The sequence below is a fragment of the Lacerta agilis genome, chromosome 3, assembly GCF_009819535.1.
Source record: "Lacerta agilis isolate rLacAgi1 chromosome 3, rLacAgi1.pri, whole genome shotgun sequence".
Lineage (NCBI taxonomy): Eukaryota > Metazoa > Chordata > Lepidosauria > Squamata > Lacertidae > Lacerta > Lacerta agilis.
This window is the reverse complement of record NC_046314.1, coordinates 34,410,470-34,425,203: the sequence shown is the minus strand read 5'-3', so window position 1 is coordinate 34,425,203 and position 14,734 is coordinate 34,410,470. Positions and strand designations below refer to the sequence as shown.

Below are 14,734 nucleotides of genomic sequence, written 5' to 3'. Positions count from 1 at the left end.
ATTTGTTATACTTCCATTCCAGCCTTCGTTTGAAAAGCTCAAAGCAGTGTACATAGATCTCCCCTGCCCTGTTTTGCTGCTGCAACAAACTTGTAAGGAAAACTATCCCATGAGAAGAAGAGGAGAAGAAGAGTTTGGATTTGATATCCCGCTTTTCACTACCCGAAGGAGTCTCAAAGCGGCTAACATTCTCCTTTCCCTTCCTCCCCCACAACAAACACTCTGTGAGGTGAGTGGGGCTGAGAGACTTCAGAGAAGTGTGACTAGCCCAAGGTCACGCAGCAGTTGCATGTGGAGGAGTGGAGACACGAACCCGGTTCCCCAGATTACGAGTCTACCGCTCTTAACCACTACACCACACTGGCTGACCCAATATCATGACCCAATATCATGTGCCTGACCCAATATCATGGCAGAATAGAATCTGGGTCACCTCTGCCTAAGCCCCAAAAGGCAACTATAGGCTAATCCACACTTACCTTTTCTCCGCTCTTCCAGACACTGTCTGCATTTTAAAGCTCAGTATCCAAGCGGCTTTTTTTTTTCTTTTCTTTTTTGTTGCTCCGGAGCTTTCCCCGCAAAACCCCAGTCTTTAAAGCGGCTTTGGAGCAAACATAAATCCACAGAAAACCTGAATTGATGTTTGCTTTGATCGAACACTAAAGACCAGTGCGTGAGGACCCTCTGTCTGCTCAGAATGAGTAAGAATAACAAAAGCCAGGCTTCAGAGTTTAGAGTTTGCTGGAGTGCGACGTAGGACAAAAGGTGGCAGTCTGTTAAAGGCAGCTAGCTGAGGAGAGGGTCAGAGCCATGGCTGATGTCCATCTGAATCCAGAGCTATGCCTACAGGAGAAGCAAGACCCTCTTGGGGTGTCAGTGCTGTGAATGCCTCCAGTGTAGGCTCAGGTTGTATACCGGTATGTGTCAATAAACCATGTATATCATAAAGACACCACAGTCTCTCCAGTGCCTCATTTCCAAACGGAAACATAAACATCCAGAATTTTGCATCACTCAAAGATTAGGGGTGGCATGCAACAGTATTATCTACTTAAGTTCTCTATTTTTCAGGAGAGTTACTTCTGGCAGTTAAATATCTGACTGATAGACATTTTTATAAGGCTAAAATCCTATGCACAATTTCTTTGGAGTAAGCCCTATTGATCATAGTAGGACTTCTTTCAAAGTAAATATCTATTAAATCAGACAGCATCATTTTCTCAACGAGAAATGGACTTGCTTTTAATTTTGACTTTTCATTTAGAATGAATGAATATTCTTATCTCCAGTATTTCTTGCAACATGCACTCATAGATGTCTAGCGCTCTGAGAGCAAAGAAGTTAATGCTGTTTCTCCTTTTACATTTTGTTTCAATTTTTATTTTTCTCATCATGTTACACATACCATTATTAAACACTGGAAATTCAATAGCCCACTACAAAACTGATGCATTAGAGGCCATGTTCTTTGCTAGAAATACTTTATTGATTTTATATAGGTCAAATTCACCCCCCCCCTAGACTATTTGCACCTGGAAATTTGCTGCTGCAAGTGGAAATCAATTTCTGTTCTCTATTAAACTTAACTTTTTATCGTTCTCAGAACAAAAATAAAGAGCTGCAAGCTGTTTTCAAGAAGGGTATTGCTCACATACAAATAGTAATCTGTATGTTGTGGCACAGTCCCAAATTGGCCACAAGAACATTATTTTACTACCCTGTCCTCTTTAGTTTTTTTTTCTTGTCAGAACATTCTTTTATTGCCAATTATATACATTAATTTGTTTTGGCCTAACTCAGTTGTAATATGCTGCAGGCTTCCATAATTTGCTCTTCTCAGAATAGGGGATTCCTTGCTAGCATGAAAGAGAAATAAGCCCTGGGCCTGAGTGCTGCAGACTTATTTGTCAGAGTAACACACCACACTTGCCAACTACAATACAGCAATATATGTTCTGCTGCTACAACACTCTCATCTTTGAAAAATATCCTGAACCTTAAAGTGTCCAGTCAAGCTAAGTCATGCTAACAACCACTTCATACTTTACTAACGGGCCTGGCATTAGTTTTGTAACAAATGAAAAACTGAACTCAATGGAGTTTGTTTGGTTCAACTTTCATTCATTGCAAAACAAATGGGGAAAAGTGGGTTCACACTCATCCTCAAGTGAGGGAGTTTATCTTCCTTGGCAGAAATTGGTATCTTCTCAGCGGCTGCCTCCTGTGATTGGCCCCCCAGCTCCTCTCCTCTCACAACACATCTCCTCTCCCTCAACCAAAACAAACAACAGCACCCCACAAATTAAAAAAAGGCTCATTCTAAAGATCAGAGACCACAATATTCAAAATAGCCACTTTGCAAACGAACTGCTTTATATCTTTTTTCTGCTCTACCAAGATACTGCCCTGTTTGCTCCCACCCCCCCCCCCCACAGGACCATCAGAGCTCTCAACATTTTTGACCCACCAATGTGTTTCCTGAGCGAAACTCCATTATAAGTAAGTACTAACATATGGTTACTTCAGGTTTTTACAGCTTCTGTTCCCCAGTCTTACATACTTTCAAGAGTGCTGCTCCTGAAAATGTGCAAAAAAAATGAGAGCAGTTACTGCAGAAAGATGTGGGGAGGACTTAAACTTTAAAGCCAAGAGCTGTCACAATGCAGCCACTCACAAGAACCTTCCTCCGCAAGACGTACTCCGCACAGGCGTTGGCTCACATTAATGGTCACCCTCAGACATCTGTCCACACAAAGCAGGTGGTAATAAGCTTAATCAGAGAAGTGCAGCATGTAGGATTGTGTCCAGGATGGCTTCCCTATCCCATCTGTAGGGCAAAGCTTTTTTCTGTTATTAACGCACATCCTTCTCCCCTTGCCCTTTTAATCCATGCTTGGGAGTGCAAAGGGAATCAAAAGGACCTCACTTCACTCCTTTACTTGCCACCGAATCTGATACTGAGCTGATTTGCATCTCACACTATGCCAGTTTGTTTTAAACCATAGCTTAATCATGAACTTGCCTCCTGCCCCCAGCACAGGATTCCTTAACGCCAAAAGGTGATGTGCGCAGCACGAACAAGCCACAGCACACAGCAGTAGTAAGTCATAACTGCACCAGTGTTTGTTCTTGGCTTATATCTGGCTTACTGTTTGTGGTTTGCCGGGTCATGCAAACCGAGATCGTAGTTTGAAGCAAACAAGACACAATCTGGGTTTGCATGACACGGCAAGCCATACTGTGACCTGTGCATCTGTGGGAGCAGGATAAAGCCAGGCCAATGGTTTCAAACAAGGATTGGGAACCTGTGGCCCTCCATATATGGTTGGACTATCACTGAGCACTGGCTAAATTGGCTGAAACTGATGGGAGTTGAAGTCTAGAGGTCCACAGGTTCCCCACTTCTGATTTCAAAAATCTACAGCCTAGTGTGACACATGAAAGGGGCCACTGCATTGGGGGGGGGAGTGCTGTTTTGGAGCATGGTTGAAAATTCTTAGTGCTAGCCATGGTTCAATTTCAGAAATGTAGAAAATGTCAGTTCCAAATTCAAATAGAAACTTTTATTTCATGACTCATGATATTGTATATATGGGGCAGGGAGGGGTGGTGGTGAAGGCCCATGTTACAAGTTTGCACTCGCCCCAAAATGATGCTTGGGCCCCAACTATGTTTAAAATGGGATGTTTAAATTCCCTCAGTGAATAGGTGTTTGACACATTCCTTTCTTGTCCCTCCCTCCCTCCCTCCCTCCCTCCCTCTTACTCTCTCTCTCTCTCTCTCTCTCTCTCTCTCTCACACACACACACACACACACACGAATGAGAGTGCACACACTTCTGGCTTTCTATGTCAGAGGCAATTCCATTACAATAGTATATTTTGCAGAGCCATTGATTATTATCAGCATCTATGCACTGAAGGACTGCTGAATGTCAAACTCTGTTTAAGCATTCAGAGATTCCTATAATATTTTGGACAACCACAAAACACTTGTTAGAGTCAAGACCAAAACCAGAAAGCTATTAGCATTTGTGACTGCACTTTTTTTTTTCAAAGTCTGCATTAGAGTGAAGGAAAACTGAACACAAATAGTGCAGCCAGAGTGGCAGCAGCAGCTGCAGCCATCCCAACCCAGTGTCCAAATAAAATACAATTGTAAGACATAAGGATGCTTTGACACAGCTGCTGGGAAGCCACTTAAAATCATTAAAAGGTTAATTGAGAATTATTTAAAAATAAAAACATGCTCAGATATCATCCAAGCATGTCCCTTTTATCCATCTCACAACTGCTAGAAATAATGGAAGTTGATAGTAACTTTTCTCTTTCTGCAGTATCATTTGCATTCCTAGATGGTCAATGTTATTTTTAATCTGTTGTATACTTAATTTTTAGATGCAAAAATTATCTGTTTCAAAGAGGTGCACTCATCAGACCTGTCTGTGAGTCTCGATCAAATTTCAAAATTTGAAGAGTTACAAGCAGCATTTGTACCCCAGGAAAGTGTCCCTTGGTCCTACACATGCAGGAAAAAATGTTAGCTCAAGCCAAAATCTGTCCTAGTCTAGGAGCCGCAGACACCAAGCCAACACAGCAAACTTTTTTGTCATCTGATGGCCTTTAAAATGAAGCATGTTGTATTCAGCCTTTTCCCTATGCTACATCAACCTAAGCCTTCTAAAAAATAACCACTAAACATGTCACCTGCTCAAATCCAGTTCAGTCACTCAGCCGGCCCCAGAAATTCATGAGGCTACTAGCAAGGTTGTAACCCAGTGAGGATGGGGTGGAGACACAAATAAAACTGGCACCCACCAATAATGCCTGTTCACATGACTACTGTGAATTGTGAGATTGCAGAAATCCCTTTTGCATGGAAATCACATGGAGTCCACCAAGCATCACATCTGATGATGGACATACGATTCCTCTAGTGATTGCAGCTATAGTTGGTACACGGTTCTATGAAAAAGGGTTAGTTGGCAGTCCTAAGTGCAAATATACAATAAATTACTGCTGGCAACATCAGGTTACCAAGGTTACCATAGGTTACCAAGTGTTTTGTCTAGGCTAGGTTTATGATGAAATATGAACAATGGTTACAAATTCAATTCAAACAGTAAATGTCACCATTTTTGAAAATAGTTTTCTTATTACTAGACTGAACAGCAGAAGCCTTGCACTGAAGTTCTCTATCAGTGGCCTAGTTCACAATAAGCCATTCAACAAAGTTTGTTTTAATGGGAATGAGAAGCGTGCTTTAATCTATAGTTTAATGTGACATGCGAACTAGGCCATTATGTTTATAGAAAGTAGGAGTTTTGCATCTGAAATAGTGAGGACTAGGTCTCAGGTGAAGCTAGAAATAATTAGGCCAATATATAGGAATATCAAATAACATCAGTTTATATAATACAGTATTATTTACCTTTTCTCCAACTTCACCTTTGTCACCCTTCAAGCCATGTTCACCCTGGTTTTGGGAGCAATGTAAAAAGTCACTAGCATGCAGAACTTGTAAAACAACCATTTCAACATACTGAAGCAATGAATACTGCTTTACATTTCTCCTTTTGTGTTTCTATGTAAGAGGGAAAGCTAATTGCTCACTTCTTAAAAGAATTACAGAATACATTTTGACTCATAACAATCATTGAGATGGGGCTTCTAAATATAAAAAACCAAGCCTCAAAGGCCCTTCATCCCTCAATGTTTCTGTGTCGCCTTTATTGATAATAATGTTAACATTCTGAAACATTTTCCTTTTTATTAAAGCAGGGAAGCTAAAAATATAACAATAAAGGTTTGCATAGAATAATTCGCCATTTCAAATCTGATATCCCCATGATGTACCAGACAATTGCAAGTTTGATCAAAACAGCTTGGACCATCTTTATATTTAACAAACTGAAAAGAGGCCTGCAAACCTTCACACTTCCTTATGATCCTATACATTTGAGATGTATAGACAGAACTTACCACCTTATGTCCTGTTAAAGTACCTCTGGGTGGTTATAATCTCCAATAGTTCACTATTTCACTGATCCTATTCCCTTTTGTTGTGTTCCCAACAGTCATATGAATGCCATGCACAGAAACAATCTGACTTAATAGCTAAGATCACCATTTTACTATTCATGGTAGATAAAACACTGAGTGCTATTTCTAGCGGCAGACTTTTTTATTAGCAATGGAGTAGCTGAGAGACAGGCATTTTACTGCCTTTTTGCTTGAAAATGGTCATTCAAAATAGCCACCCAAGCTGTTATTTCCTGTAAAACAATGCTTCATTGATAGATTAGAAAAAATAGGGGTTAACTGGAAAAATTCTTATATAGTATAAGTAACAGACACTCATAAAAAGATGCGCGCGCACACACAAGTTAAAGAAGTTTGTTTAATTGTTGCAAACCCGGAAAATGTTATAGATTTTAAACAAAAATGCCTACATATATTATAAAGTTTTCTTGGGCAAATGTGAAGAAAATTTTTAATATTTTAACAGCACACCCAGTCTTATTGATATGATGTGTTCTCCCAGAAAGTAGAACATCTTGCTTATCCAGAGATCTCAAGCTGAGAAAATGTAAATGCATAAGCCTGGATATTAAGGTGTGTGTACAATATCTATTACTGTACACTAAAACGAAGAGGCTGTGTGGTTTCAAAAATAGTTTCTGGATGCAGTGTTTGAATGCATCTTATGAAAAATCACAATATGGAAAGTTGGATAGTCCCTCTAAATCTGGGAAAGATGATTTTTTTCTATCAATAGATTCACTAATATAAAGTACTGCACAATGATCATGACCTTTTAATTATCAAATATACACAAAACATATTTTGTCATGTTCGGTGCACATTTCTATGCTCCCACTGGTGCTTAAAAGAACACTATTACTCTACAGGTTAGTATCAAACAATGGGCCCCATGTTTTTACACAACATTAGACTGGAAAGAAGCCAACATTGTGTTTTCCTCCTTGCTATCTCTGGATCACCTTTTGGTGTATTCATCTACTTATCATATTTGACCTTCCACCAAGCAGTTTAGGATACATTTTATTGTCACAGCAACCCACTGAGTTTGACCAGAACATGGGAACTTTGATACAGCTATTCGGTGAGTTCAAGGGATTTTTGCAGCCAAACCCAACATTCTGCTCTTGCTACTTCTGGAAAACAGAAAGGAATAGAATAAGAGAAATAAGAAACAAAGAGATGCAATAAATTGATATAAATCGGTTCTACCTTTTCACCAAAACCACCAGGAGGACCAGGAACACCAATCAGACCATCTTCTCCCTGAAGCAAATTATATATAAACTGGATTATCCATCAGCCATTAACTAACTAACTAATTAGAAACATTTTATGTGGAATCATGAAGAAATGATAGCAAGGTTCTCCATTATCCTATCTTACTTATATAGATAGAACAATTTGATATGTTCTAACCCAACTGATGGGACATGGGTGGCGCTGTGGGTTAAACCACAGAGCCTAGGGCTTGCCGATCAGAAGGTGAGCAGTTCGAATCCCCGCAATGGGGTGAACACCCGTTGCTCGGTCCCTGCTCCTGCCAACCTAGCAGTTTGAAAGCACATCAAAGTGCAAGTAGATAAATAGGTACCACTCCGGCGGGAAGGTAAACGGTGTTTCCGTGCGCTGCTCTGGTTTGCCAGAAGCGGCTTAGTTATGCTGGCCACATGACCTGGAAGTTTTTTGCAGGCTCCCTCAGCCAATAAAGCGAGATGAGCGCTGCAACCCCAGAGTCCTCCACAACTGGACCTAATGGTCAGGGGTCCCTTTACCTTTACCTTTAACCCAACTGTAACACCAAGGGCTAGAATAGTCTGGACATTTATTGAAGTATGAGCATATTTGCCCAATATATAATATAGAATATGGTGTCTATAGAGCAGCCTTCCCCAACCTGTTGCCAATCTGATGTTTGGGACTGGTGGGAGTTGTAGTTCAAAACATCAAGAAGTTACCAGTTTGAAAAAGGCTGCTGTAGGATATTCAGGGCACTCTGGGCTTACATTTCCTCTGCTCTTTCCAGGCATGGTCCACAATTTAAAGCTGCATGTCCAAGCGCCTCCCCCCCCCCGGTCCGGAACTTTCCCTGCAAAAACCCGCTTTTTAAAGCTCAGCTGGGCCAAACATCAGTCCATGGAAAACCTGAATTGTCATTTGCTCCGATTCAGCATTAAAGAGTGGGTTTTCACAGGAAAAGCTCAGGGCAAAATAACAAAAACTGCTTGGACACAATGTATTAAGCACAGACCTCTGCCTGGAATGAACAGGGCATAAAAGGAACTGTGGATATGCTTGCTTAATTTGACAGTGTTTGATACACTTTGGTCCACACCTCACTATCCATATGGTCATACTGCATATTTTTCAAGATGCAGTAGAGTCCCAGTTAGTTACAAATTATCTAAGCTATCACAAAGGACATCGGGCAGCCCAGCATTTACATGTAGGCCCTAGGAACCTGCACAGCCATTATATATTTTATATGTGATATTAGATCTCTATGCAGAGGTCGTTCCAAAAATACAGATCCACCATCCATACAACCCTTGCCCCCTTTTTTAAGTCACTCAACGTCTAACTTGTCAAGGGAAACAGGTGTCCTACATGGTGAAAGTGAGGAAATGTGTATATCCAACAGTTGCAAGGTGTGGGTGCTTCTGTGCTACCACTGAATATGCTCACATTGCTTCATTTAACAAAATTGATACTAGTGAATTTTCAGAATCGAGATGTCTGTAAGCAATTAGCACTAAAACTGAGCATTCCACTTTTAAGAAACAAGTACACAAATGAATCATGCTTTGGAATTGGGGGTGCTTTAAAACATCTTGCTTTGAGATTATTGCTTGGCTTAACAAAAACAGCATCCAACTGTTCGGCAGAATCTCATGTGACCCTATAAAGTACCATCAAATGGCAATGTGGCTTTCAGTTGACCACATTTTGAGGGAATTTCTGCAGTCTCATTTTTGTCTCTTCCAGAAGAAATTCCTGAAACAAAAGTTTCTCACAGCTGCTATTATATTTTCGGGGCAGTGACCAAAAAGGTCACTGGGTTCACATTAGCATTACAGAAGACAAAAGTTTCATGCTGTTAACTTCTCTTTTGCCTACCCTGTCTTGTTGCATTGCTTCATGCCATACAATACAAAATGCATTTTACCAGGGTAAACCATTTCCTCTTTTTCACTCACAGCTTTCAAAAAGTTCTGAATCTCACAGGATAAACAACTAGCAAAGAAGTGCTTCGGTGAGAGAGTAGTGATTACTTAAGAGTGTGACATCAGAAAACAGGTGTAAAAAAACACACACAGAAAATAAACTGTACAGCAGAAAGTCATATATCAACATTTCTATACACATTACTTGGCCCTGAATGTGAAAATAGGTCTAAATCTCAGAATGCAGATAATTACATCCGGTGGCATTTTCAGTGTGTTTAAATTTGAACATACGGTCATATTCCTTGTTCGATGAGACTTCATCTTTGCTCACTATTCTTGCATATCATTATTTCATTTCAGTAAAAAAAAAAAAATTCAAAGCCCTTTATTGTTCTGCATAAATTAAATTCAGGGTCGTTGTGTTACGGGGATGCTTGTGAACTGGGCTAATAAATTAAGCAAGGTGATATAAGGATCTATAGGCTTCCACCCAAGCTGATAGGCTTCTTATTCTCCTTCCTGCTAGAGCTCATTCTGTCCCCTGGATTTCTGCCCTCCCTTCCACACAGGTGAGTGGGGTTTGCGGCACCGAGCAGGGGTTACCTGGGAGGGTGCCACCCACCTGCTTAGGTTGGCCTTTGACCCACCCTTGGACAGGTAGGACAATGGAGAGTCGGCCAGGGGTAGGGTCAAAGGCCAAAGAAAAGAGGTTGAGCCCTTCCGCCAGGCTTCTTTTGGTCTTTCTTCCACTCTAGAACATGCCCTTTTGGTCTTTCTTCCACTCTAGAACATGCCCTAGAACAAGGGTAGGCAACCTAAGGCCCGTGGGCCGGATGCGGCCCAATCGCCTTCTCAATCCGGCCCACGGATGGTCCAGGAATCAGCGTGTTTTTTAGAATGTGTGCTTTAAAAAAAAATGCATCTCTGGATTATTTGTGGGGCATAGGAATTCGTTCATTTTTTCCTTCAAAATATAGTCTGGCCCACCACATGGTCTGAGGGATGGTGGACCGGCCCACAGCTGGAAAAGGTTGCTGGCCCCTGCCCTAGAGTATCCAGATCAACATCAATTTCCCACAGGCATTCATCTATTTTGATAAAGACATTTTAAGACAGCAAGCAGATTGCCAAATTGGTTTTGCCCGGGTCTGCAATATCTCTGCAAATTGTCTCTCTGACTGTATACACTGTAGCTGATAGAAATATGCAATTGAGTACACTTAGAATATTTTGCATCTCTTAGAAAATATTTTGCATTCTAAGAGAATATTAATCTCTTAATCTCGAAAAGAAGAGCCAGTGTCCGAGTAGACTTGCCAATACATCTTTTTTGTGTTTCCTATCTACATGTCTTTATTTTTTGAAGATTACTTAGATCCTTTTTTCTAAAATGAATGCTTCAGGGCATTTAAAAAAGCTAAATCTTGAAGCAAATATGTGTGAAAAATCAAGAAAGAAATGTTTTTATTTATGTAACGCTGCTTAGCAGGTGGTCTCAGCAAATGTAACTTAGCTTAAAAGTCCTGAGAATGTTCTAGTAGGCTGTTAACAACCAAGTCAGTTCTGGAAAAATGTTCTTTAAACACTTGTGACCACAAATGGCCATTTCACACATAATATGGGAGCAAATACAGGTTTGCCTCAAAATTTGCACACATAGTTGTTGATCCTGATGACTGCCTGTATGATAGACATTTGCATATTTCAGATGTATAACATTTAAGACACCTTTGTTTATTCCTATAAAAGGAATGTGTATGGTGGCCTAAAGACAAACCAGTACTGCGTTAACATTAACCATACTGGTCTTGCGTCAAACCAGAGTGTAGCACTGGGGCAAAACAGCCAAGCATTCCAATTCAGAGCTTTTTAATGAAACAAGCTCAGTTTTCACAGTCCATTACACAGCCCTTGCAAGGCTGATACACAAACTTTGTAAAAATGAAACATTACTGTTCGGGTCCAGAAGTAACCCAGATTGTAAAAGTCGCCTCCGTATGCAAGTGTCGGTTTTATTCATTTCAATTTCAATCTTGATGAATTATTTGCTTTCTTTACCTCACAGAGAGTGAATATATTAAAAGAGTCTGCAATAAATACAGAATATTGTGGAAATGCACACTCTGCAAGGGGCAGATGCTGTTGAAATAGTGAAGACTAAGGTTCTTTGAATGGAACAATAATAGTGTTATGAGTTTGAAGGGGGACCCCCCTAAACCCTAGAAATTAATAAATGGTAGGACTTTGCTTATTTGGGATGTGAAGGGAGAGATACAAGCTAAAGAGGAATTCCTGAGCTAGCCTAGGCAAAATTACCTGGCCAAGCTAGGGCTGTTGAGAAACAACACAGCGCCACTGACAATGCAACAGAACTGTTCTTCCCCACACCCTGAGGTGTGAATGGAGACTGGGGGTCTAAAAGGTTGCCAGCGTAGCTAGGTGTGAGGTGACAGGAAAAGTGTGTTTTAGTAAGGTGTTGTTATATATAAAAAATAAATGTTCATAAATGTACAAGGCAAACACATACATAAGTGTCTGAAATAGTACAGGAGAACAATCCTGAAGCCATTTTGACTCTCCCAAATTGACCTCAAATATTTCACTGCGAGGAGAAAGGAAATGGGAAAAGCTTTCCAATTGTCTTTGGAATGTAGGGGCTTACACCTCCCTGTAAATACAGTCTGGCAAGTATCTGTTAAGCTGAGCACACTATCAATATGTGTAAGAGATTCAGGAACTAAGTATTTACCATCTCAAAGGAATGGCCAGGCTATCTGGCTATCTAGATAAGACATTATACTGGCAGACAGGAGAGAAGCAACACACTCAAATTTCTGCTGGGGACCACCTCTTTCTGTGATGTATTGGGGGTGGTCTTAAGCTACAGGGTAGGCAATTTCAAAAGTATATATAAGAGCTTGCACACCAATGTTCTTGGTTCCTCTCCTCCCTCCCTGCGTGGGGGATTGGGGGACCCAGTTGCAACAGTTTCATAAAGCAGTGTTTTTCAACCACTGTTCCGTGGCACACTAGTGTGCCGCGAGATGTTGCCTGGTGTGCCGTGGGAAAAGAGAGAGAATTACTTTATATATAGTCAATATAGGCACAGAGTTAAATTTTTTAACATTTTCTAATGGTGGTGTGCCTCGTGATTTTTTTCATGAAACAAGTGTGCCTTTGCCCAAAAAAGGTTGAAAAACACTGTCATAAAGAACATGCTTACTTTGCTTCTCTATATTTTCTGGTTGGCCTCTGTTATTTTCTCCTACCGATAGAGAACCAACTTAAGGACTCTATACGGGCTCTTAGATACCCCATAAGGGAAAGGGAGCAGTATTTTTCTTATAACAGTGTGCTGACTGAGGTGGGCACAGCTGGGTGAGACCAACTCCACCCTGTTCACCCACCCAGGTTTCAGTGATACATGCCAGATCAGCCTCCTCAAAAAAACAAACAAACAAAAGTATGGTGTAATGAGAAGAAGGGAGAACAAACAGAGAAGTCATTGGACTCCAACTAACATTAAGGAAGACGGAAGTTGTAGACACGCAACATCCTAAGGACTAATTGGTACAAAATGTGACCACAAGAAATGTTGGTTTGTGGCGCACAGCAGCTGGATCTTATCACACCTATGTTAATTGCTGATAATTAGTATAATAGATTGCAAGTTATGGTGAATTATTGTTTGTAGGCTTTTAATCTTAGTATTTTAATTTTTATTATTGTGGTTGGTTTGGGTTTTTTTCTAGAGCCACTTTATGCGTTTAGAAAAGTGGGATACAAATAAAGTAAAATAATTACATACTTAAAAGCTACACTTTTTATATAAAAAAGGAAGTATCAGATCAGTTTTCTTTTAGCACCAATCTTCAGAAAACAGTGAATTTAGCTAGGTCTAAAGATCGGGTATGAGTATGTGCTTGCTAAAATGTTAGTTTAGAACATTATCAGCCTAGATACAGAGTCAGACAGACAATTTTCCACTTCTTTTGTTTTTGAATACTTATTTTGACTAATCTTTCTACTCAATACATTCCATTATACAAACAATTCATGCCTTGAATATTCTATCAGATTCCTTCCCCTCCTTCACGTCACAGCAATTGGCTTTGTGCTTTTACAGTGCCAATTCCAAATTTCATATAATCTCTCTTCAGTTTTAATATGATGACAATTTGTCTGTCATTATGAAACAGAAAAGGCCTGTAATTTTTTCCCAGGAAAACAGGGAGATCATTTTATACTGAAGATGATCTGTTGAGCCATAAATAGGCAGTTGCCACCTTCAAGGTGGCAAGGGTAGAGAGAGAGAACAAGATAATTTTTACACTGTATGGTATGATTTTATTAAATGTACAAATGAAACAACACACAGATGAGAAATGCCTACAACATATATTGCAATGTGACATAGATAAGCAGGGACTACTCATTAGCTCACTCTTATTATTCTGTGTTTTCCAAGTTGATCTATTGAAGAATTCACTGAACTGATTTAATATTCATCACCTCATATTTCACCCCTCTAGTGACCCATTTTTTGGTCAGCCATGACAAGTTTTATGATTTATGTAGTAGCTATTTTTTTCACCTCAGGTTGTAGAATGGGCTGGGCCGCCCCTGTGTTAAGAGGCAGGGTGCAAGCAAGAGTCTATTCAGCAGCCTCAGTTTTTGTAGCTGACAGTCAAGGTCCTGGCCTCCCAAGACAGGTGGGAAAATCTGATTTGTCGGTTATTGTTTTTAAAAAGTAGCTTCTACTGTGTTTTTAAATGATAACAAACATCAGAGTTAGTTTACATATATTAAACTATTTTGGTTCTCAGGATGCCAACAATATAAGACTCTTTTGCCAAACGTCCTATTTTTTTACAGTTCAATAACACCAATTGAATTATATCACTGCAACTCATAAGTTCAGAGGCAGGAAACTCACCTTCTCGCCGGGAAAACCAGGGGTGCCATTTTCTCCTTTAGCTCCTTCTTCACCCTGTAAAATAAATTGTAGACGGATTTGCCAGCTTGTCCAAGTTGTTCTTTAAGAAAACATTCAGCCCCTCAAATGTTTGATTCTGCTTTATTTTTTATTCCATTATTTCTACTGAACAAGAACAGCAAAAAAGTACCACAAGCTGAGAGACAGACAGCCAAGAGACTTCCTGCTAAGATGGAGATGGGCTCAGACACGCCTAGATGAGCTCCACACCTTGGCTGCCTTTTCAAGCTGTGTTTCTCTGTGCCTAAAAGCAAATGTACCTCTTTTGAATCCTTTTCAACCTCACTTAAGGCAGATGGGTGGCATTCACACCTTAATCTCCTTCATTAACTGTGCTAATGAGCCATAATTCTGCAGTTCCCCAAGGGCCTAAGACTGCCTCCCCACCAGGGCATAACAGCACTATTCCCCCAACTCTGCTTCAGAAGAAGCAAAGGAGGGTTTTCTTCTGCACTTTTTAAAAAAATGGCAGCAGATTTAAAAACATTATTAAAAAATCAGTGGCTGTGCTACAGTTCTCAGTGGATAC

At 40.2% G+C, this 14,734-nt stretch overlaps 1 protein-coding gene across 1 annotated transcript in view; it reads right to left on the bottom strand.

Annotated features, from left to right (window-relative positions):
* COL19A1 (collagen type XIX alpha 1 chain) overlaps positions 1-14,734 on the bottom strand; it is a 177,188-nt gene that overhangs the window by 94,340 nt on the left and 68,114 nt on the right. Inside the window, exons 10-12 of the mRNA XM_033143221.1 lie at positions 14,146-14,199; positions 7,255-7,308; positions 5,432-5,476 (exon numbers count right to left, since the gene is read on the bottom strand). Coding sequence (XP_032999112.1) covers positions 5,432-5,476; positions 7,255-7,308; positions 14,146-14,199 — 153 coding nt within the window. The remainder of the gene's footprint in view (positions 1-5,431; positions 5,477-7,254; positions 7,309-14,145; positions 14,200-14,734) is intronic.